Source organism: Scyliorhinus canicula, chromosome 27 (assembly GCF_902713615.1).
Source record: "Scyliorhinus canicula chromosome 27, sScyCan1.1, whole genome shotgun sequence".
Lineage (NCBI taxonomy): Eukaryota > Metazoa > Chordata > Chondrichthyes > Carcharhiniformes > Scyliorhinidae > Scyliorhinus > Scyliorhinus canicula.
The window spans coordinates 11,276,867-11,300,486 of record NC_052172.1 but is presented as its reverse complement, the minus strand read 5'-3'; the positions used below and the strand labels follow the sequence as shown (position 1 = coordinate 11,300,486).

Below are 23,620 nucleotides of genomic sequence, written 5' to 3'. Positions count from 1 at the left end.
CCCAAAAGTTAGTGCAGCTGGAATTACTTTACAAACCCTTTCCTTGTTCCCGGGCCTGCCTCTGGCCTGTCAAGTGGTGTTGGATAGTCACTTCAGCGGTGATTTTCTACCTAACTTACAGCAAAAGGTGAAGTGCTTAATCAGCTGGTACCTGAAAGCTAAAAGGAAATATGTTTTCTGCTGCCAATAATAGTGTTACCGTCAGGTTAGGAGGGTAGTAGAACAAACTCTCCCATAGAGGCAGTAAATAGACCTGAAGTAATTACAGAATTTTGTAGGAGCATCTCTCAAGTGCAAAAATAGCCTGAATTTAAAACAGACAGCACCGTCAGGCAGAAAGAGGTTTAAAAGTAAAGAAGATATTTCAACAAGGGCCTGTGCACACCACATCAAACTAAACTCACGACTACAGCAGAGTCACGCGATAAAAGTTGGGATTATTTCTCCACCCAGACGCATGGAGCGGTGGATAGTTTCATAATAATTAATATGTAAGATCAGTCAGCTACTTCTGGCGCTGGGGTCTCCAGGTGTGACTGGGGGGGATTTGGCCTGTTCCCAAATCATAATCTGGCTGGGACCCGCGTCACTATCGTGCAGTCCGTTTATAGACAATCATTGCAAACACCCTTTCTACATTTAACAATGCCATTTTTTGCCAAACTCTTGATTGCTGCTATTCCTTTTGGAAAGGCAGGGAGTAAAGGAACATTAATTTAATTGGTGAATTAGTAAAAAAAATAAATGTTCAATTGTGGTTTAATTTATTAATTGGTATGATTGGTTGACTTTAAAAAAAAAATTTGAAATTTTTATTGAAAAATTTTGAATTTATACAGCAATAACGCACCTTAGTAAAATACCAAAAATAACAATAATATTAACAATCATAAACATTCGCTCCACCTCCATGAACAACACAGCATTTTAACAACAACGCAAATTAACACAATATGAAGTTACAGAATAGACACTACAATAAGGAACCCACTCACCGGGTTGCTGCTGCTATTGACCAAGATACCTATCTTTGAGCCAGGAAGTCCAGAAAAGGCTGCCATCGTTTATAGAACCCTTGTATTGATCCTCTCAGGGCAAATTTGACCCTTTCCAGTTTTATAAATCCTGCCATGTCACTGATCCAGGTCTCCACACTTGGGGGCCTTGCATCCTTCCACTGTAGCAGAATCCTTCAACGGGCTACTAGGGACGCAAAGGCCAGGACACCGGCCTCTTTCGCCTCCTGCACTCCCAGCTCTACCACAACTCCAAAAATTGCGAGTCCCCACCCTGGTTTGACCCTGGATCCAACCACCCTCTACACCGTCCCCACCACCCACTTCCAGAATTCTTTCAGTGCTGGGCATGCCCAGAACATATGGGCGTGGTTCCCTGGACTCCCCGAACATCTGTCCTCACCCCCAAAGAACCTACTCATCCTAGTCCCGGACATGTGGGCCCGGTGCAGCACCTTAAATTGGATGAGACTAAGCCTCGAACATGAGGAGGAAGAGTTGACTCTCTCCAAGGCATCCGCCCAAGTCCTGTCCTCTATCTGCTCCCCGAGTTCCTCCTCCCATTTAGCCTTCAGCTCCTCCACTGACGACTCCTCCGCCTCCTGCATTACCTTATAGATGTCAGACACCTTCCCCTCTCCGACCCACACCCCCGAAAGCACTCTGTCCATCGTCCCCTGCGAGGGCAGCAAAGGGAATCCCTCTACCTGTCGCCTAGCAAATGCCTTTACCTGCAAGTATCTGAACATGTTCCCTTGGGGAAGGCCAAATTTATCTTCCAGTTCCCTCAGGCCCACAAACCTCCCGCCAATAAACAGGTCCCTCAATTTGCTGATGCCCGCCCTTTGCCACCCCCTAAATCACCCATCCTTGTTCCCCAGGATGAACCGATGGTTGCCACCCAGTGGAGCCTCCATCGAGCCCCTTGTTTCCCCCCTATGCCGCCTCCACTGTCCCCAGATTCTTAGGGTCGCCGCCACCACCGGGCTCGTGGTAAACCTCTTAGGGGAGAGCGGCAACGGCGCAGTTACCATGGCACCCAGGCTTGTACCTCTACATGACGCCATCTCCATTCTTTTCCACGCCGCCCCTCCCCCCTCCATCACCCATTTATGCACCATTGACACATTGGCCGCCCAATAGTACCCCAGAAGGTTGGGCAGCGCCAGCCCGCCTCTATCCCTCCCTCGCTCCAGGAACACCCTCTTCACTCTCGGAGTCCCATGCGCCCACACAAAGCTCAAAATACTGCTAGTCACTCTCCTAAAGAAGGCCCTGGGGATAAAGATGGGCAGGCACTGAAAGAGGAACAAGAACCTCGGAAGCACCGTAATTTTGACGACTGTACCCTCCCCGCCAACGATAATGGCAGCATGTCACACCTCTTGAACTCCTCCCCCATCTTATCTACAAGTCTGGTGAAATTATGCTTGTGAAGAGTCCCCCAGTCCCTGGCCACCTGCACCCCCAGGTACCTAAAGCGCTCTCCTGCCCGCCTAAGCGGGAGCCTACCAATTCCTTCCTCCTGGTCTCCAGGGTGCACCACAAACACCTCACTCTTGCCTAAATTTAATTTATAACCTGAAAAGCTCCCGAACTCAGCTAGCAACTCCATCACCCCCGGCATCCCTCCCACCGGGTCCGCCACATACAGTAACAGGTCATCGGCATACAACGACACCCTATGTTCCTCTCCACCTCGCACCAAGCCTCTCCACCTCTCTGAATCCCTCAACGCCATCGCCAGCGGCTCGATTGCCAGTGTAAACAACAAGGGGGACGGGGCAACCCTGCCCGGTCCCTCGGTAAAGCCGGAAGTACTCCGGCCTCCTCCTATTCGTGGCCACGCACGCCATCGGGGCCCCGTATAGCAGCCTGACCCATCTAATGAACCCTTCACCAAATCCATACCTCCCATAGGTACCCCCACTCCACTCTATCGAAGGCCTTCTCCGCATCCAGCGCCACCACTATCTCTGCCTCCCCCTCAATCGCCGGCATCATAATGACATTCAACAATCTCCGCATATTCGTGTTCAGCTGCCTTCCCTTCACAAAACCTGTCTGGTCCTCGTGCACAACCCCTGGCACACAGTCCTCTATCCTGGTGGCCAGGATTTTTGCCAGCACCTTAGCATCCACGTTGAGGAGAGATATGGGCCTGTATGAACCACACTGCTGGGGGTCCTTGTCCCTCTTTAAAATTAACGAGATCAACGCCCGCGACATTGTTGGGGGCAAAGTCCCCCCTTCCCACGCTTCGTTGAGTGTCCGCACCAGCAAGGGGCCCACTCGGTCCACAAACTTGCTATAAAATTCCACCGGGAATCCATCCGGCCTCGGTGCCTTCCCTGACTGCATCTGCCCGATCCCCTTAACTAGCTCCTCCAGCTCAATCGGCGCACCCAACCCCTCCACCTTCTCCTCCTGCCCCTTCGGGAAAGAAAGCCCGTCAAGGAACCTCTCTATTCCCCTCCTCTCCCCCGTTGGCTCCGACCGGTACAGTTCCCCGTAAAAGTCATTGAAGACCTCATTCACCTCTACCCCCTTCCACACCACATTCCCACTCTTATCTCTCACTCCAGCAATTTCCTTAGCCGCATCCCGCTTGCGGAGCTGATGAGCCAGCATCCTACTCGCCTTTTCACCATATTCGTACACTGCCCCTTGTGGGTTCCTCCACTGTGCCTCCGCCTTTCTATTGGTCAACAAATCAAATTTAGCCTGCAGGCTGCGCATCTCCCCCAACAGTCCCTCCTCTGGTGCCTCTGCATACCTCCTGTCCACCTCCAGCATCTTTCCCACCAGCCTATCCCTCTCACTCCTCTCGCTCCTCTCCCTGTGTGCCCGGATGGATATCAGCTCCCCACGAATCACTGCCTTCAGGGTTTCCCAGACCATCCCCACCTGAACCTCCCCCGTATCATTCACCTCGAGGTACCCCTCAATACTTGCCCGGACCCTCCTACACACCTCCTCCTCCGCCAACAACCCCACATCCAACCGCCACAACGGGCGTTGGTCCCGCACCTCCCCCATCTCCAACTCCATCCAATACAGAGAGTGGTCGGAGATTGCAATGGCCGAATACTCGGCCTCCTCCACTCTCGGAATCAGTCCCCTACTCACCACGAAGAAATCTATCCGAGAGTAGACCCTATGTACGTGGGAGAAGAAAGAGTACTCGCGTGCCCTCGGCCTCACAAACCTCCATGGATCCACCCCACCCATCTGGTCCATAAACCCTCTCAGTACTGTGGCCGCCGCCGGCCTCGTACCCGTCCCAGAGCTGGACCGATCCAGTGAAGGATCCAACACCGTATTAAAGTCCCCCCCCCCCCCCCCCCCCCATGATCAGACCTCCCGCCTCCAGATCCGGGACCCGTCCCAACATACGCCTCATAAAGCTCGCATCGTCCCAATTTGGGGCATACACATTAGCCAGTACCACCTTCTCTCCTTGTAGCCTGCCCCAAACCATAACATACCTACCCCACTTATCCGCCACCGCCTCCGATGCCTCAAACAACACATTTTTCCCCACCAGAATCGCCACTCCCTGGTTCTTGGTTGACTTTTAAAATTAATTGGTGAACTACTTGTTTTGTGTGCTGAGTTCTAATTGGTGAAAGTTGCCAACTTCCAGGCTGGAATTATTTGGATGAACCCCCTCTATTTAGCCTACAGTTGGTGGTTTGTTTTAATATTTTACTGATTGCTTTTTGAAGACTCGGAGCGGTCAGAAAGCAGTTGTCGGGATGGTAGAAAGGCAGCCTGGTTTGACGTGTTCTGTTTTAAGATTGCTCGTGTTGACGAGCTTACGCCGTTGGTTGGGCTTACCTAAATTATGGAGCAGCAAGAGATTTTCCTGAGCCTTGCCAGTCCCTTGTCAGGTTTATCCAAGACTTTTAAAACAAACGTTCAGTCAGCAGATTCCGAATCCTGGGGTAAGTTTTTCTGCTTGGGGGTGGGGGGGCCACCCTGCCAGAACATTTGAGCTATGAGGGGGGAAAACTGTTTATTTCGTCGTTTACAGGCCTCAATGTCTGCAAACCAAACAACAAATAATGAACAATTTTGCCTCTTCTTTGTCACCATTGCTAGACAAATGTTTATGGATCAGCACAGAGACGAAAAATGCGTCCTTTTGAAGGGTTTCAACGCAAGGCTATTGTAATTTGTCCGACGGATGCCGATTTAACAGAGCGGACAATAAAGCGCACTGATGAGGAAGGAAAAGATGTTCCTGATCATGCAGTTTTAGAAATGAAAGGTAGGAAACTGGAAACACACATCCTGTTTAAAAAAAAAAAAAAATCGGAAGGGGGGAAAAAAGCACAGACAGAGAGCTCTCTTCCCTCCTTCATCCTTTTGTTATTGCCCCCACATGAAACCCATTTCACCGTCTCTTCCCTCTTACCAGATGTACACACTATAAATCCCAGGTTAGTACACCAAGGATGTTATGGCCATCACCAGATTCTCTGATTTATGTGGTGTCCATAGGTGCGTGGCGGTAACCAGTTATGCAATGTCAAGCGATCTGCTTGGAAATTCAGAAGCGGTTTTCTGTGGATCGCAGTATCTTTTTTAAGTTTTAATTTTCCTTGTACCCTCCTTTCTCCCAGTGATGAGTGGCACTGGGCCACTGGCGCAAAGATCCACCCTGTGGTGGTTCGATCTATATTTTTGCCAATTCCAAGAGTGCCCATTGACTTGTCTCCTCTCGTTGTGTTTCCTTCTCTCTTTCCCTGCCCCCCCCACCCCGCCCCTCCTTTTTCTTGTTCTGCGGCTCCCAGCGAACTTCGCCCTGCCCGAGGCCGACGAGTTCCTGGACGACGTGACCTACATCGAGCTGCAGAAGGAGGAATCACTGAAGCTGGTGCAAGAGTACAACGAGGAAGGGAGGAAGGCGGGCCCTCCCCCGGACAAGCGGTTCGACAACCGATCGGGCGGCTTCCGGGGACGTGGGAACTTCAATCGGTTCGACAACCGCGGCGGGCAGGCGACGCGGGGATTCAACCGTGGTGGGTTCCGCTCAGGTTAGTGGCTGGGGCCACCAAGACCTTCTAAAACCAAAAACAACAAACTCTTTAATCCGTTCTACTGATGATTATGCATGGTTGTTGTTTGTCCTGCAACTTGTTGAACGAAAATATATATATTTTTTAAATGAAAGGCTATGGGGAGGGAACCTGGTTGGGCAGGGTGGGGGCTTCGCACCTTGTGTGGCGGGGGCTGGGAGGGATGGGTGGTAATAATCGGGTGCCCGTCAAGAAGTTAACCCGTACCAGCCTGGCCACCTTGTGGACTGGTGACCAGGTGTCGGCCTTCGATCACTGGAAAAATACTCGTGGTGCTGGGACGAAGCCCTTGAGTAGCTGTTAATTGGTCACTTGGGCCTCAATTTTGGGGGGGGGGCATGGGTTCAAGGGGATGAATGGCCTACCTATGTTCACCTGTTGCTGGGATGTTTTCGGCCTGATGATGCCCGGTATCGAACCCACACTAGGCGAGAATAAAATCCGTCTGTTTTTGAACGCAGGCTTCAATCGTGGGGGCAACACACAGAACCGTTGGACCAACAACAACAACAACAGCAGCAGCAGCAACACCAACAACCGTGATACCTACAATCGCACCCAGAGCTATAACTCGATCCCCACCCACCAACCCACCTACAACAAAACCAGCTACAGTCAGAGCCAGGTAACAGTGGTCGAGTAACAATGGGCAGGAGGAGGAGTGAAGCTGAACAAGCTGTACTCAGCTGGAAATGAGGGTGGAAGCAAGCAACCACATTTATAAGATTTCCATACTCGGTGCAAGAAAGAAAGAGCTTGCATTTATATATAGCCTTTGACATCTGCAAAGATGTTCCATCGTTTTATAGCCAATTTTGTTGAAAGCATAATTGCTGTCCGCTAGTCCGTAGCAAAGTCCCACACACTAGTGTCCCTTTAGGGAAGGACATCTGCCATCCTTACCTGGTCTGGCCTATATGTGACCCACATAGTCAACTCTAATACTCTTTATGGACCAGTCAGCCTGGTGTCGTTAGTGGGGCAAATGCTAGTGTCCATTGTAAAAGATTAAACAGCAGTGAACTTGGAAAACAGTGGCAGGATCGGACAGTCAGCATGGATTTATGAAAGGGATAAATTTCTGATTTATGGACAAATCTACTGGAATTCCTCAAGGCTATAATTAATAGGGGGAACCAGTGAATGTGGTTTATGTAGACTTTCAGAAGGCCTTCAACTAGGTTCTAATTAAGAGATTAGCATGTACAATTAAAGTGCATGGCATTGGGGGTAGTGTATTGAGATGGATGGAAAACTGGTTGGCAGACAGCAAGCAAAGGGTAGGAATAAATGGGTCGTTTTCTAATTTGCAGGCAGTGACTAGTGGGGTACCGAAGGGATCAGTGCTAGGAGCCCAGCTATTGACATTGTACATTAACTATTTACATGAGGGACCTAAATATAATATCCCCAAATTTGCCGATGTCACAAAGCTGGGTGGGAGGATGAGCTGTGAGGAAGATGTAGAGATGCTTTGTTGTGATTTGGACAAGTTGAGTGAATGGGAAAATGCAAGGCAGATGCAGTATAATGTGTATAAAAATGTGAGGTTGTCCACTTTGGTAGCAAAAACAGGAAGGCAGACCATTATCTGAATGGCTATAGATTGAGAGAGGGGGATGTGGAATAAGATTTGGGTGCCCTCATACACCAGTCGCTGAAGGTAAGCATGCAGGTGTAGAAGGCGGTGAAGAAGGCAAATGGTATGTTGACCTTCACAGCGAGAGGATCGAGTACAAGGGCAGGGTGTCTTGCTGCAGTTATACAGGGCATTGGTGAGGCCACATCAGTGTGCAGGGTGTCTTGCTGCAGTTATACAGGGCCTTGTTGAGGCCACATCAGTGTGCAGGGTGCCTTGCTGCATTTATACAGGGCCTTGGCGAGGCCACATCAGTGTACATTTTGGTCTTACTTGAGGAAAGATATTCTTGCTGTAGGGGAAGTGCAGCGAAGGTTTCCCAGACGGAATCCTGGGATGGGAGGACTGACTTAATGAGGAGATGTTGAGCCGGTTAGGATTGTATTCGCTGGAGTTCAGAAGAATTAAAAGGGGGGGTAGCTCATTGAAGCCTCTAAAATTCTAACAGGACTAGACCAGGTAGATGCAGGAAGGATGTTCCCGATGGCGGGGGAGTCCAGAACCTGGGATCACACTCTGAGGATACATTTAGGACTGAGACGAGGAGGGAGAAATTTTTCACCCAGGGACTGGCGAGCCTGTGGAATTAACGACCACAGAAAAGTAGTTGAGTCCAAATCATTGTCTAATTTCAGGAAGGAGTTAGTTATAGCTCTTGTGGCTAAAGGGATCAAAGGATATGGGGGGGGGGGGGGGGGGGGGGAGGAAGCGGGTTACTGAGTTCGATGAGCAGCCATGATAATGAATGGTGAAGCAGGCTCGAAGGGCTGAATGGCCTCCTGCTCCTATTTTCTATGTAACAGGTGTGACCAGATGATCTTTTCAGCAGTGCTTGTGGAAAGATCAATGATTGCCAGAACTCTTATCCCTGCTCCTTGGATAGCGCCAAGGACGTCAATCAATGTTTCTGAGATGTCCCACAATACAGCCCTCCTCTCTGTGGAAGCGACAGCATAGTCTGTGTGCCACATCAGGAGTCGGTCTTGAACCTGGGACCCTCAAACCTTTGCAACGACTGCGCTTGTGTTTGGGATCTTTATTTAGCACTTTCTCAAGTTTGACTGTTCACATTTGGAACTCCTCTTCCTACCTGTGCCCGCTTTCATGGACTTGCATTGGTTTCAGAGCATTTACGTCGGGAAGATTGCGGATTGTTTGCCGTTCTGAGCTTTAACCTCAGAATCTGTAACAAACTTGTCATGTTTCTTTTCTATTTAGCCGGTAGCAGTGCTACCGCCGGCACCGGCGCCAATACCAGCGCCAATACCGGCACCAGTGCCTGCACCTGTACCAACGGTGACACCTACAACATATGCACAGAGTTACAGTCAGAGCTATAATCCAACGTATAATCCAAATTACAGCTACGGCAACTATAGCAGCTATGGGAACTACAACCAAGCCTACACTCAGCCCCAGACTGCGACACAACCTTACAGTCAGCAGCAATACTCCAACCAATACCAGCAGGTGAATTTTTAACAGGCTTGGATTGTCAGAATGCATGCCTTAACTCTCCCTGAGCTTTCTATTCTCTATCGTTGTGCACAGTTTGTTTGATACTCTAATCGGAAATTGAGTTAACTGGTGTTTGATAAATTGGGTACTTTGTGACGGGCATCAGGAAGGACCAAAAATGACCAAACGCATCTTGTTCACGAGTAAGGAACCTGCCACCTACTTCAACTCTGTCTTTCCTGGTATGGCTGAAGGGGTTCAGTGAGCTTGTTAAAAGCTGCACTGTAGGTGGGCACTGAAATGCAGCCGTTTCTGTGTCATCCACATTCTGAGAAGCATGTCCCTGAATTCACTGATCTCCGGAGCAGGAAATCTTAATAATCTGATCTGTTGATGAAAAGATCGGATAAGACTCTTATCTGCAGATGCAGGACTGACTCGTCACTCTAAACTGATGCTATTGCTGGTCTGTGCACCAAAGGCTGCCTCTGAAATGGCAGAAATGAGGATTTGGTTTGAATGTGACATTCTTGTTTAAATGTGTTGAGACAATTATCTGCACAATAGCATTCTTTTTGTAAAATGCATTTAGAGTACCCAATTCATTTTTTCCAATTAAGGGGGAATTTAACACGGCCAATCCACCTACCCTGCACATCTTTGGGTTGTGGGGGCGAAACCCACACAAACATGGGGAGAATGTGCAAACTCCACACCGACAGTGACCCAGAGCCGGGATCGAACCTGGAACCTCGGTGCCGTGAGCAGCAGTGCTAACCCACTGCGCCACCGTGCTGCCCACAATGGCATTTTTATCATGTTTCAGTTTTTTGCTTTGTATGGATGATGAAACTGTTTTGCCTCTGGAGGACCGGCTGGCTGTGGCAGTAGGTAACGCTTTCACCTGGATGGGATAAACAGCTTTCTTTATAGTTGCGTCATTTAACGTCCGAATATGACCTGGGGTTGAATTTAGCAGCTATGATGGTGGACCATTCCACAGGCTGGTGGCAACTCCGTTGTGGCCATTCTCTGACACCAGGGGGCCATTAAAAGCCAATCCAGCACCTCTGGTCAACATTCAAGGTTCCTGGATAGCAGGTGGCCTTACTCCAAGAGCTGCTGGTCAATCAGAAGCTGACAACATTTCAGCCCCTGCAGTGCCACTGGGAGCGGTGGTCACTCGGTGTTGCAGCAGTTCCCAGGAGGAGGAACAGCCATGGGGCCCTGGGTCCCAGGTAACTGTGATGGGCTTGGAGGAAGTGGCTTTGAACGGGGAGGGGGCGTAGAGAGAATCTTCCCACATCAAGAGCTCTTGACCCTGGCAGGTCCCTCCATTGAGGACAAGGTGTCTGAACAGACGAGCCTTAACTTGCCTCCGGGCACTCAACACCTCCCTCCAGAGCACTCAACACCTCCCTCCAGAGAGGAGTACAATGGGCTCTCCACCCTGAGCCTGCCCACCGGACTCTGCAACCTGGGGGGGGACATAAGGTTCCACCCATGGTTGCTGTGCTGAAATCATGACGAGACTTATTGGGGCAGAACGGGAGTTTTACTGTTGATGCACTCTAATGGACTTGAACCCTCTAATGGACTTGAACCTATTCAGTGCGCACTGGGCATCGTGTAAAACCAGTGTTTGATCTCCCCCAACAACAGCACCCATTTAAATAACTTAATAAAAAGTTAGATCGTTCTATAGTTTTTTGGTAGTATAGGACTTGAGTATTGCTGAAAGAAAGACATTTTGTCAAAAGATTTGTCTTGCATTGATCAGGACAATTGTAAGAATACCAGGGGAAGCAACCACTTTTATGAGAAGAGAGCGCTGAAAGGTTGGCAAGTGGACTTTTGGTTGCACAGGTGTTGCCATGGAGAATTCACTAGTTAGTGATTACTCCGTTAACTGTTTAAATTTAAACCAGATAGCTTGACTCTGATTGGCCACGGCATTGTCTTGAGGAATAAACCAGCCAACGGCTGTCACGTATTTTGTTTAGCTAAAACAAGGGAAATGTGTGTACGTGATCTACCTGTCTGCCAAGAACGGGGTCTTGTGTATTCATATACGTAGCTTCCATTGCACGCAGTGCCACACTGCGAGCCCGACTGACTATTTTAAATTGGTTGTCTCCATGTGACCAACCAACCAGAGTCCACTTGCCAACCAATCAGCACTCTCCTCATACGGTATAAAGTTGTTGCTTCCTCTAGCAATTGGCATTCTTGCATTTTGTCCTGATGTGTGCAAGACTGAAAGCTTCGACAAAAGTATTTTTTCAGCAATACTAGATGGCTCTATTTTTTTAAAAATCAACTTGTTGTGAAACGTTTACGTTGCTTTTAGTGAAGCTCATGTCTGTGGATGTAACATTGACTAAGTTCCTTTTTGTTCCCCAGTATGCTCAGCAGTGGAGCCAGTATTACCAGAACCAGAGTCAGTGGAACCAATACTATGGAAACTACAACTATGGGAATTACCCGGGAGGATCCCAGGGCTCCGGGACACAGTAAAACCCCCAAAGCTGAAGCTATCGTCACAAAATCATTTTTTTAAAAAAAACAAAACAAAACAGAATAATTCTACTCACAGTCTGTTGTATTTAAAATTTCAAAGCTGCATAGGGGTGAGAAAACACAAGTTTTCAGGCATTTTATTGTGTCAATATATAGTAGTAGTGACTGTAAAATTTAAAAAACAAAATATGCAGAAAGAAGGAATAAACAGTTTTAAAGATTCTGGGATGTTTCATGTAATGACGCCTTTTTAGATTTTTATGTAACTTTTTACTGTTAATAAGCTGGCGATTGATATTTTGCCCGGTGGCAGAATTTCTTTGAAACCATTAGAACCTTCCACGTGTTAACTTTTTTTTTATATAATGTATAACTATTCACGTGACTGCTTGCGCTTTTCTGTTGAGTCTGGTGGAAACCGCCTTTGTACCTGGGGAAGATTTAAGATTGAATGGCGCGCACAGCTTTTGGTGTTATCGTTCTCAATAACGTCTGACGAGAATTTTGCGTTTTGTGTCTGAAATATAATTAAGGGCCCAAGGAATATTTTTGATTGTAATGTTGGTTTTTTTTGTGTTGCACCCATCTTGGTGTGGCGAGGAACGCTCAGCATTATCTCTAAGAGCTTTCGGGTCTGGCTGTTGTGGTTATTGTAAAAAAAAAAACACAAAGCAGGGATTGAGGCAAAGAAATAAACACTCCACATTATGTACAAACCAAACTATTTTACAATATCGTTCAGGCAGTGAGTTTATTTCACCACCACTTTGGCCGACGAGCTGAAAAATTGTCTTCCATCTCTAAAGCTGACAAAACGTATACTGTTAATAAAAACAAATCTGCCTATCTCTCGGCTTTGGGTGTGTTTTGCTTCACTTGCTTCGTGCAGCCTCTGTTCCTGAAAGGAGTGTGGTGTATATTGGTTTGTATCTGGGTCGGGGGGGGGGCGGGGGATGGAAATGAAGAGAGGTTATTGTCATGGCTAGTGATCCTTCCCAAGGTGTACACGAGGGAGGTAGACAATGGCCATCCCGACGAGACTTGCTTTGATGATGAATGCTGGGTTAATGCTGTAACATCGGCGTTTTATCTCCCTGTCACCAGGTAGAACTACTGATCTCCATCGCTGGAGTTGGTTAGATTTAAATGCAATGCTCCAAATTAGAAACCAATTTCTGGAAGCTACCGCATGTGGCCTACCTCCAGAGCTCTCAACCCCTGCATCTCTCTTGCTTCTGGCCTTGTGGTGAATGATTTGTTCTCAGATTAAACATAAAATAGCAACCTGGGTTAAATTCACTCCAAACTGACCAGAAAGGCCTGATGGGCTGAATGGCCTCCTGTGCGGTGTCACAAAATAATTAGGATATTTGATTTACACCCTGCAGCTGGCTAATAGGTCAGTCACCAAGAAGCCCCCCATTTTCCCACACTTGCAGCAGATAAAGTTTTGCCCTGGGCAAGCAAATTTCAAATTCTGAATTTTCCCCTCTTTTTTTTCTCTCCAATCTCCCACCCTGGCACGTTGTCACTTCAATGAGAGGCTTAAGAAACTTGTTGACTCCCCTTAGGCAGGCGTGACCAAATGAAGGAATTTCTAATTGGGAATAAATGTCCACAAGCATTAATAGGAACTGTACAAGAGGCTTAAGCAACTTGATGCCTCTTGGGCAGGCGTGACTAAATGCAGGAACTTCTAGTTGGGAATGAATGTCCCCGAGCATTAATAGGAAAAGTGATGACTGAGTATGGTGTGAGTCGCTAAACCGTATGGCCGCTGGAAGGCCCCAGCTTTGATCCCTGATAGGTGCTGGGTCCTGCCCCCGGAGCCTGAATGGTAATCTGGTGGAACAGACCACGCATCCTGCATGGAACTTGCTTGATTTTCACCCCAGGAATTACAGTGAGTTGAAAATTGGGTGGAAGAACAGGCTTCCAAACTATAATTTAAAAAATGTAGCCCCAACGCTGGCTGCTTGGGGAGCGCTCCAGTGACTGGCCCTACTAGAGCTGGACTGGAGTTAGATGACCACCTGAGTAGTTGGTGACATGCGAAAAGTGGTTATTGCAAATCGTACCAATGGCAAACTAATTATTCATAGGAATGGGGGGGGGGGGGGGGGGGGGGGGGGGGGGGAGGAGGGGGGAGGAGAAGAAAATTGGAAAAACCTTCACAAGAAATGATTGATTGCGTGGCAGATAGTGGCCTGCGCCATGGCGATTGTACGCCTCTTGTTAGTGTTTTATTTGACTTTAGAGCTTGCGGAAACGTAAATTTCTTAGTTATGTTTGTAAATGTTGTCGCCTCCATGTAGGAAAGCGCTTCACCATTCTATTGTGTTACACAGGCAAAAATTAGTTGTTGCAAGAGTTTTATTCGGGATTTATAGTGAAAATATGTTAAGTAATCCTAGGAAAGTTGATCACCAAGATGCCTATGTCCTGTCAGATTGGCTGAATGCTTCATAGCGTAAACATTTGCTCGTTGATACCTGCCATTTAACTTTACATTTGGTTAAGTTTTAAAGCTATTGCTTTGTGGCTATGTCGATACTGTGTTACGATGCTTAAAACTGAACAATTATGTTTGAACAAAAAAAGTCATTAAAAATGTATTTTGAACTGATCTGTACATTGTTTGCAGTTAATGTTAGTTTTGAGCAGCTGACCAGCTTCACGGGTGGAGTGGGCACTTTGTGGAACTAGATAACTGCCACCTGAAGCAGGCTTGGTGTCCCGGTGACCAGCCTTGGAGGCTTCAGTTGCTCCTCTGCTTTTCATAAACCCTCTGAAGAATCTCAGCCACACAGACCTCCCCAAGAATGTTCTGTCCCAGCTTCCTTAAATGCCCCACTGGCTCCGAAAATTAAAATTCCCACGTACCGCGTTGCTTTTGACTAGCTTTCACCCTGGCCATGTACCTTGGTTTGACAACAGTTGGGCTTCATTGCCACACCTCTGCTGCAGAAAGCCTATTGCACACGACGCAGCCTCGCTGGCTGGGAGAGAGGTGGCCGATTGATCACAGTCCTGAAAGTGAGCAATTGCATTCATATAGCACCTTTCCAAGCCTGAGGATCTCCTGACTAATTAATAGTCAATGAATTTCCTTCAAAACGCCACTTACTGCCTGTGCAGCTGATGTGGCAGCCAGCACAGCAAGATGCTACAAAGGTTAAATTATTGGTTGTTTTCTTACAGATGTCAACAACTGGGTGCTGTCCAATGTCGATGTAGTTGCATCTCTGAACAGATGGGGCTGCTGTCTCATCTTAAAGCCAGCGTCTCACTCCCTCAGTACTGCAGTAGAGAGCTTTTCTGGATTATTTGCTTGGGCAAATCACAGCAGATGGAACTTTTATTCTGTATTTTACCTGACCTATAAATGGTTCATCATGCTCTGGCAAACTTCCATTCGACACAGCCAACTTCTCATTTAGGAGTCCAGATATTTGAAGTTCAAATAGTTGCTACAGCCCAGTGGTTGAATTCATTGGTTCCTCTTCAATCAGTCCTGCTGTCATCCGCAGACAAACTAATTCATGAGTATTACATAGAACATAGAACAGTACAGCACAGAACAGGCCCTTCGGCCCTCGATGTTGTGCCGAGCAATGATCACCCTACTCAAGCCAACGTATCCACCCTATACCCGTAACCCAACAACCCGCCCTTAACCTTATTTTTTAGGATACTACGGGCTTTTTAGCATGGCCAATCCACCTAACCCGCACATCTTTGGACTGTGGGAGGAAACCGGAGCACCCGGAGGAAACCCACGCACACAGGGGGAGGACGTGCAGACTCCACACAGACAGTGCCCCAGCCGGGAATCGAACCTGGGACCCTGGAGCTGTGAAGCATTTATGCTAACCACAATGCTACCCTGCTGCCCATTGTAGATCAGCTTTGGAAGTTGCAGTTGCCCGTACAATTTTTAAAAATATATATTGGCGATGATGGGGGTAAATTCACAGTTCAAGACTGAAATATGTTAAACAGTCTGGGTTTATCTGTTCTTAGCAGACAGCCTCTCAAACTAAAATCTGCATCTTTATGTGAGCAGCATAGCCCATCAGGGGACTGATGGGTACCCTTTAACAAAAAGACTATTAAACCAGAGATTAAAAGAGATGTTTTATCACTTTGCACGCCAGACAGTGGTGAGCAGCGCATTGTCAAACCATTGCATTCAGGCTAAAAGTTGGATTTATTTATGAACAATATGTTTACACAAGCAGTAAGATGCAAGATGGTATAATTTAGAATTGGGCATTCGGCATCATTTAAAAAAAAATTTTAGAGTTCCCAATTCAGTTTTCCAATTAAGGGGCAATTTAGCGTGGCCAATCCACCTACCCAGCCCATCTTTGGGTTGTGGGGGCGAAACCCGTGCAAACACTGGGAGAATGTGCAAACCACACGGACAGTGACCCAGAGCCGGGATCGAACCCGGGTCCTCGACACCATAAGGCAGCAGTGCTAAACACTACGCCGGCTTGTCACCCAGGGAAAGTGAAATCTATGCTTGCTGAACAAATCTAGTGCATGAGAAATTCAGCTTAAACTAAGAAATTAGGTCAGTGTCCTTGTGCCAAAGAGGTTTCTTTTATGCCACAGTCCGTGGGGAATCTGCACGTTCTCCCTGTGCCTGCGTGGGTTTGCTCCAGTTTCCTCCCACATGTCTTGAAAGACGTGCTTGTTAGGTGAATTGGATATTCAGTGAGCCCGAACAGCTGCAGGAATGTGGCGACTAGGGGCTTTTCACAGTAACCATTGCAGTGTTAATGTAAGCCTACATGTGACAATAAAGATTATTAGATTAGGTTTACAGCTTGAAAAAAGGCCCTTCTGGCCAACTTGTCCATGCAGCCCAGTTTTTACCACTACGCTAGTCCCAGCATTTTAAGGCATCCATACCTTTGTTGCCTCCAGTTACCCCCCCCCCCCCCTCCCCCCCTGCTGATCTTGTGATTGGCCTTTGTCCAATCCTGCTCACCTTTATTCCCTCTTCTTGTTGGCCTCTGTTGGTTCCTGGTCCCTCAAAGCCCCATGGCCTTGCCCCTCCCCTCAGCCAAATTGCTCCACGGCCTTGCCCCTCACTTTCTCCGTAACCTCCTCCAGCTCTGCAACCATCAGACTCTGGCCTATGGTGTACCCTCATTACCCCTCCGGTGGAGTCATGTCCACTCGGCCCCACTCCCTCGAAAACCTTCGCTGAGCCTCTCCATCTCACCATCCTTTCAGAACCTCCTAAAAATACACCTGTGTCGAAGATTTTAATCCCCCCCACCCCTACACACAAACACTTTGTCTTAGTATCCATTCCTGTTCCCATTAACGCCCGAATGGAGTGCCTGAGACTGTTTTCTTACATTAGAGCTGTGGGCCCCAGGGAGGCTGGGCCACGGGTGCGGTAATCGTTTGATGTTTAAACGCTGGCAGAAGTGTGCTTGCAGAAATTGCTCATCTCGATTTTGTGTGCGAGCTTGTGGGGTGCCAGGTAAAATTGCCCAGTTTCTGTGACAAAACCATTTCAATAGTGGATCTGCTGGCAATTTATTGCATTCTTTAGCACACTGGGCTAAACCGCTGGCTTTTCAAGCAGACCAAGGCAGGCCAGCAGCACGGTTCAATTCCCGTACCAGCCTCCCCGAACAGGTGCCGGAATGTGGCGACTAGAGGCTTTTCACAGTAACTTCATTTGAAGCCTGCTCGTGACAATAAGCGGTTCTCTTTTTTTTTCATTGCATTCCTTGTGCATCATGCTCTTGGGTTGTCAATCGTGTTAATAAATAAAGCTCTTTATGATGTTGTCAGATTTGCCAACGGCCGAATTACAAATGGAAAGCGTGGGCCTGGCATGAATTCTACTGCTCTGTTTTAATTCCAGCTTTTGTGTCACGGTGTTTACCCCCCCCCCCCCCCCCCCCCCCGGAGTTAATTGGCCTCCAATGTGGTAAGGAGGACGAGATGGAAATGCAAGGGTTGCCACAATGGTAAAGAAATCGTGCAGAGTCCACACCTGAAATCCCATTCAGCCCCTTTGCATTGGTAAATTATGCCTGAGGAACGCAAAGGCAGCTGCACTTGGGAAAATCCCGAGGTTTATGTTCCGAATAACAGGCTGACAATCAACATTGCATACACCCCGATCTCCAATCATGAACCACCCAAGCCTGCCTGTTTTTTTTTCCAGCCTTGATTTTGATGTGTGTTTTCAAACTTAAATAAGAAGACAACTGGTTAGAAATGTGTGAGGGAGCCCTGATCTGTGGACTCCAGGTGTGTTTCTTGGTTACTGGTATGTGTGTGTGTGACCCTCAGACAGACTATAGTCGTACTTTTGTACAAAAGAGCTTTATTAATACTATACAACAGGTTACAGAGTGGGCTTGTTGCCCCCTGAACATTGTGTGTTCTGACCTGGCTGCATCGTCATCTATGTCATACCGTAGCGTATAAAATAGAAAATGCTGGAAAATTCCAGCCGGTCTGACCGCATCTGTGGGGAGAGAAACAGTTAACGTTTCGAGTCCCTATGTCGTCTTCAGAGCTAAAGAGAGTGTGATGGAGTTTTTTCTACTGTTTAAGAGGGAGATGGAAAAAAATAGAAGGCATGGGGTAGGTGGGATCTCGGGAGCGATTTGACAAAGATGTCATGGGCACAAGACAAAGGAGTGTTAATGGTAGTGTTAAAGACTAAGACGGGTGTTAATCGTGGCATAAAGGGAAGATAACAACGTGTTAATAGCAGAACAAGGGTCAGCGTTCTCTGAAAGCAAAACTGAAGAACAAGTGACGGGCGGGACAAAAAAAATAGATTTAAAAAGGGGGTCAAGGTGGAGGAGAGAGTTCATGATCTGATGTTGTTGAGCTCAATGTAAAGTCCAGAGGCCGTGAAACGCCTAATCAGAAGATGAGGTGCTGTTCCTCCAGTTTGCGTTGGGCTTCACGAGAATATTGCGGTTGGCTAAGGATGGACATGTGGGCAAGAAAGCAGGACGGTGAGTTGAAATGGTAAGCAACAGGAAGGTTGGGGTTATGCCTGCAGACTGAGAAAAGGTGGGCCACAGAGCGGGCATCCAGTCAGCATTTAGTCCCCCCCCCCGCAAATGAAAGTGGTCATTTGGGGCCTTGAACAGCGAGGAGGGAGGAAGTAGAGGGGCAGGTGTTACCTCTACTGCGATTGTGTGGAGACGTACCATGGGAAGAGGATAAGGAGTTGGGAATGATGGAGGAGTGGACCAGGGTGTTAGAGGGAGTGGTCCCTATTGAGGGGGGGGGGGGCGAGGGGAAGATGGCAGAGGATGATCCTTTGAATGTAAATGCTGGTGGGGTTAAAAAGTGAGGACGAGGGACCTGGGTCCTGGGTGGGAGGGGAAGGGATGAGGGCAGAGGTGCGGGAAATGGGTCAGGAATGGTTGAGTGCCCTGTCAACCAAAGTGAGGGGTGGAGGGACTCCTTGGCTCTGGAAAAAACATTTCAGAAGTGCCGCTTTGGAAGATCGCATCATCGAGACAGATGCGGCGGAGATGGAGAAACTGGGAGAATGGGATTGAGGAGCTGTTGTTTAGTAACTGTAGGAGTCAGTGGACTTGAGAGGAATATTGGTAGACAATATTCCCAGACAGTCTATTCCCAGAAATGGAGACTGAGAAGTCAAGGAAGGGAAGTGTCTGAGTTTGGACCATGTGAAGGTGAGAGAAGGATGGAAATTGGAAACAAAATCACTAAGCTTTTCCAGGCCCAAATGAGATGCCACTGATACAGTCTTCGATGTACTGAGTGAGGCCTGAGTAGGACAAGAAATGTTCCACCCACCCCACAAAAAGGCAGACAGAACCTGGGGCCCTCCGGGTACCCATAGCCACACCTTTTATTTGCAGGAAGTGAGAGCAAGTTTCAGGAGAAATGGTTAAGTTCAGCTAGATGGAGGAGAGTGGTGATGTACAGGGATTGTTCAGCCCTCTGCACAAGGGAGAAGTGAAGAATGAGGGGAGATCCAATCGAGGAGTACAAGATGCTAAAAGGTATGGATAAAGTAGATGTGGAGCGCTTGCTTCCTCTTGTGGGGCATTCTAAAATGAGAGTTGCAATCTTGCAATAAGAGGTAGCAAATGTAAAACCTATTTGAGGAAAAACTACTTCCCCCCCCCCCCCCCAAAGGGTTGTGAATCTGTGGAATTCGCTACCCCCGAGTGCGGCTGATGCTGGGACAGTGAGTAAATTTGAGGAGGTAATGGGTTGAAGGATTGTGGAGAACGGGCAGGATGGTGGAGTTGAGGCTGAGATGGGATCAGCCATGATCACATTGAGGGTGTTAGGCTCTGGAGGCTAAATTGCTGCCTCCCGCTCCTAGGTCGTGTGTTCAAGGGAGGAGATGCTCTGGCTGATTTTGCAATGCAGCCTGTAACGTAGGTAGCAGATGAGGAACATATCAGCCACGATAGAATGGTGGAGTAGTGGACTGAATGGCCTAATTCTGCTTCTATATCTTATGAACTGAGCCCTCAGACCATCCTTGTTGGGATTGGAAGTGACGAGGGGTTGGATGTCTATAGTGAAGAGGACACCTTGGGGAAAATGTTAACTTGGTTTCTCTCTCCACAGATGCTGCCAGATATGCTGCATTTTTCCAGCACTTTCTGTTTTTAATTCAGATTTCCAAAATCTGCCATATTTTATTCATATCATACATTAGCATATTCATTCTGTTAACCCTCACCCTACACTTCGCCATATCGCCTGGCTCTGGTTTGTTCCAGTGCTCAGATCTATAGGATAACTTTGTCGTTGTAAATGGTTCAAAGCTTACTTGGCTGCTTTCAATGAGATGATGGAGTTATGAGACATTTCTGAGGGCTGGATGCTAACGGGTGTCACAGTTTCTAATGAAAATCAAAAGCAGAGAGAGATTGATGCCAGTAGAATATTGCTTGGGGAAAAAAAGAGACAGGTTATCAAAGCTTTTCACCTTGCACTCATCAGGTTAGATCACAGGAAATTACCAGCTGTAACGTGGCTAGAAACCACATATATTCAGTCACAGGGCCTTTGCAGACAGAAGGAAAATGTGTGCAACTTTGGCACCTTTTCCAACTGAACAAAAGCGTGGGGAACAGCCAATCCCTGGTTCATTCCCCAGGGCAATGCCTTGACCAATCAGAGTCTATCTGCCCGATTTGAATTTGAAGCGAAGCTTGGCAGTTAACTGTTCTAGGCTGCGTTCCCCTTGGCAACGTCTCCACCAATCAGAGTGCACTAGCCAGCCAATCAGCACGCTCTTCACACGCAGAGTAAATTGTTGCACCCCCCCCCCCCCCCCCCCCCCCCCCGCTCTCTGCCAGTTACAGTTTGGTAACTTTGGACTGTCCTGATGAATGCAAAGTGAAAAGCTTCGACAGCATGTCCTTTTTCCCAGCAACACTCGTTCCAAACGACTAGTAATCGAACGGCAGAACCGTGCAACAGAGAATGAGGCCACTTGGCCTTTCGAGTCTAAAGAGAACAAAGAAAATTACAGCACAGGAACAGGCCCTTCGGCCCTCCCAGCCTGCGCCGATCCAGATCCTTGATCTAAACCTGTCGCCTATTTTCCAAGGATCTACTTCCCTCTGTTCCCCGCCCGTTCATATATGTGTCCAAAGAGAACGAAGAAAATTAAATTCTATACCGGCTCAAAGAGCACTCCAGTGAGAACACTCCCCCACCTTTCCCTCTGCACGCACAATATTTTCTCAATCAAATATTTATCCAATTCTCTTCTGAAGGCTACTCTTGAATCTGAAACCACCTCCCTGTCAGTGCAGTACATTTGAAATCCTCACAATTTATGCCTTAAAACATTCTTCCCTGTGTCTCCCGTGGGTCTTTTGCCAACCAGCTTAGGTGTGAGCTTTTGGATTATTGCTTCTTCGGGCATTGGAGACTGTTTCTCTTTATTTCTTCTTCATGATTTTAAACACCTCTACCTTTTTTTTGTTAAATTTAGGGTACCGAATTATTTTCTTTCCAATTAACGGGCAGTTTAGAGTGGCCAATCCACCTATCCTGCACATCTTTGGTGGGGGGGGGGGGCAAACACACGCAAACACGGGGAGAATGTGCAAACTCCACACGGACAGTGACCCAGAACTGGGATCGAACCTGGGACCTCAGCACCGTGAGGCAGCAGTGCTGACCACTGTGCCACCGTGCTTCCCTTGCACACATCTACCTCATTTCCTCTGGGCCTTTTCTACTCTAGGCAGACAACGGCAGCTCCTGAACCCCTCCCCCCTCTCCACCCCCTTATTCCTGATCTTCACAGTTTATTCAATCAAACGGTTGCTGCAGTAACCACCTGCTTCCACTGGATGGGGGAGAACACTCAACATTTATTATGTTGTAGATTTACCACGAGCAATTTAAAAAATATATAAATTTAGGGTACCCAATTCATTTTTTCTAATTAAGGTGCAATTTAGCGTGGCCAATCTGCCTACCCTGCACATTTTTGGGTTGTGGGGGTGAAACCCACGCAAACACGGGGAGAATGTGCAAACTCCACACGGACAGTGACCCGGGGCTGAGATCGAACCCGGGACCTCGGCGCCGTGAGGCAGCAGTGCTAACCACTGTGCCTCCGTGCTGTCCTATCAGGAGCAATTTTATACAATTTCTGATTTGCTGGCGGGGTGGTGGGGGGTGGGGGGGGGAGGGGGAGGGGGGGTGGAATAAGGTGCTGAATTCACAGCTGGTTTTTAAAAAGCAAAAGTATTTCCAGAGGTCTGCTGAAACTTTGCAAAAAGTTTGATGGCAATTAACCAGCTGATGCTGTAACAGGGTGACCAACCCGTGGAGGGGGGAGGGAAAGCTGAAGAACATTTTGCCACGGCAGACTGTACAATCGGGGCGGGGTTTTGCTGAGCTTGTGGGGGTGGGGTGGGGGGGGAGGGGGAGATAGTGATGTTCTGACGAGCCCGTGACAGACGGGTGGGGTACGGCCCATGCGAAAATCGTGGATCAAACGTACGGGACAGACAGCGAGCAGCCCGGGTCGCGGGCCAATACCTCCAACGCGGGGCAGTCCTGAACAATCCGGGGCAGTCGGTCAAACCGCCGGACACATGTTTACAACTGACAGGGAAACGCTGCCCCTACCTGTCCGCCTTTCTCCCTCTCTGTCTCCCCTCATCTGTGTCGAGAGCTGTAAAGGATGTGCAGGCTTTAGAGAGGGTGCAGAAGAGATTTACCAGGATGTTGCCTGGTATGGAGGGCATTAACTATGAGCAGAGGTTGAATAAAGTTCTCACTGGAACGTTGGAGGTTGAGGGGCGACCTGATAGAGGTCCACAAAATTATGAGGGGCATAGACAGAGTGGATAGTCAGAGGCTTTTTCCCAGGGTAGAGGAGTCAATTACTAGGGGGCATAGGTTTCAGGTGTGAGGGGCAAAGTTTAGAGGAGATGTACGAGGCAAGTTTTTCACACAGAGGGTAGTGGGTGCCTGGAACTCGCTTCCGGCGGAGGTAGTGGAAGCAGGGACTATAGTGATGTTTAAGGGGCGTCTTGACAAATACTTGATGAATAGGATGGGAATAGAGGGAAACAGACCCCGGAAGTGTAGAAGATTTTAGTTTAGACGGGCAGCATGGTCAGCGCTGGCTTGGAGGACCGAAGGGCCCGTTCTTGTGCTGTTCTTTTCTTTGTTCTTTGTTCATCGTTCTTTGTAAAAGGAATTGCGGCCGACATTGTTCACACAGCAAGATCCCAGAATGTAACAATTACCCGGTGCACCCACTCAGCGATGGCTGAGCCTCTGGATTGAGGCTTCTGCACTTGACTGTCTCAGTGTGAGTGCTGCGGAAGCCTTTCCTGGTCTTTATCTACCTGAGGAAGGAGCTTCGCTCTGAAATCTCG

The 23,620-nt window shown here is 48.1% G+C and overlaps 1 protein-coding gene across 2 annotated transcripts in view; it reads left to right on the top strand.

The window, feature by feature from the left end:
• Positions 1-12,565, top strand: part of LOC119957992 (heterogeneous nuclear ribonucleoprotein U-like protein 1) — a 69,312-nt gene extending 56,747 nt beyond the window's left edge. The window contains exons 11-15 of one of the 2 annotated variants that reach the window (XM_038786243.1): positions 5,121-5,289; positions 5,816-6,043; positions 6,562-6,725; positions 8,958-9,209; positions 11,601-12,565. In XM_038786243.1, the coding sequence (XP_038642171.1) occupies positions 5,121-5,289; positions 5,816-6,043; positions 6,562-6,725; positions 8,958-9,209; positions 11,601-11,714 (927 nt within the window). In that variant the 3' untranslated portion in view covers positions 11,715-12,565. Of the gene's footprint in view, positions 1-5,120; positions 5,290-5,815; positions 6,059-6,561; positions 6,726-8,957; positions 9,210-11,600 lie in introns of both variants that reach the window. The other variant, XM_038786242.1, reaches the window with a different exon arrangement.
• Positions 12,566-23,620: the final 11,055 nt, after the last annotated feature.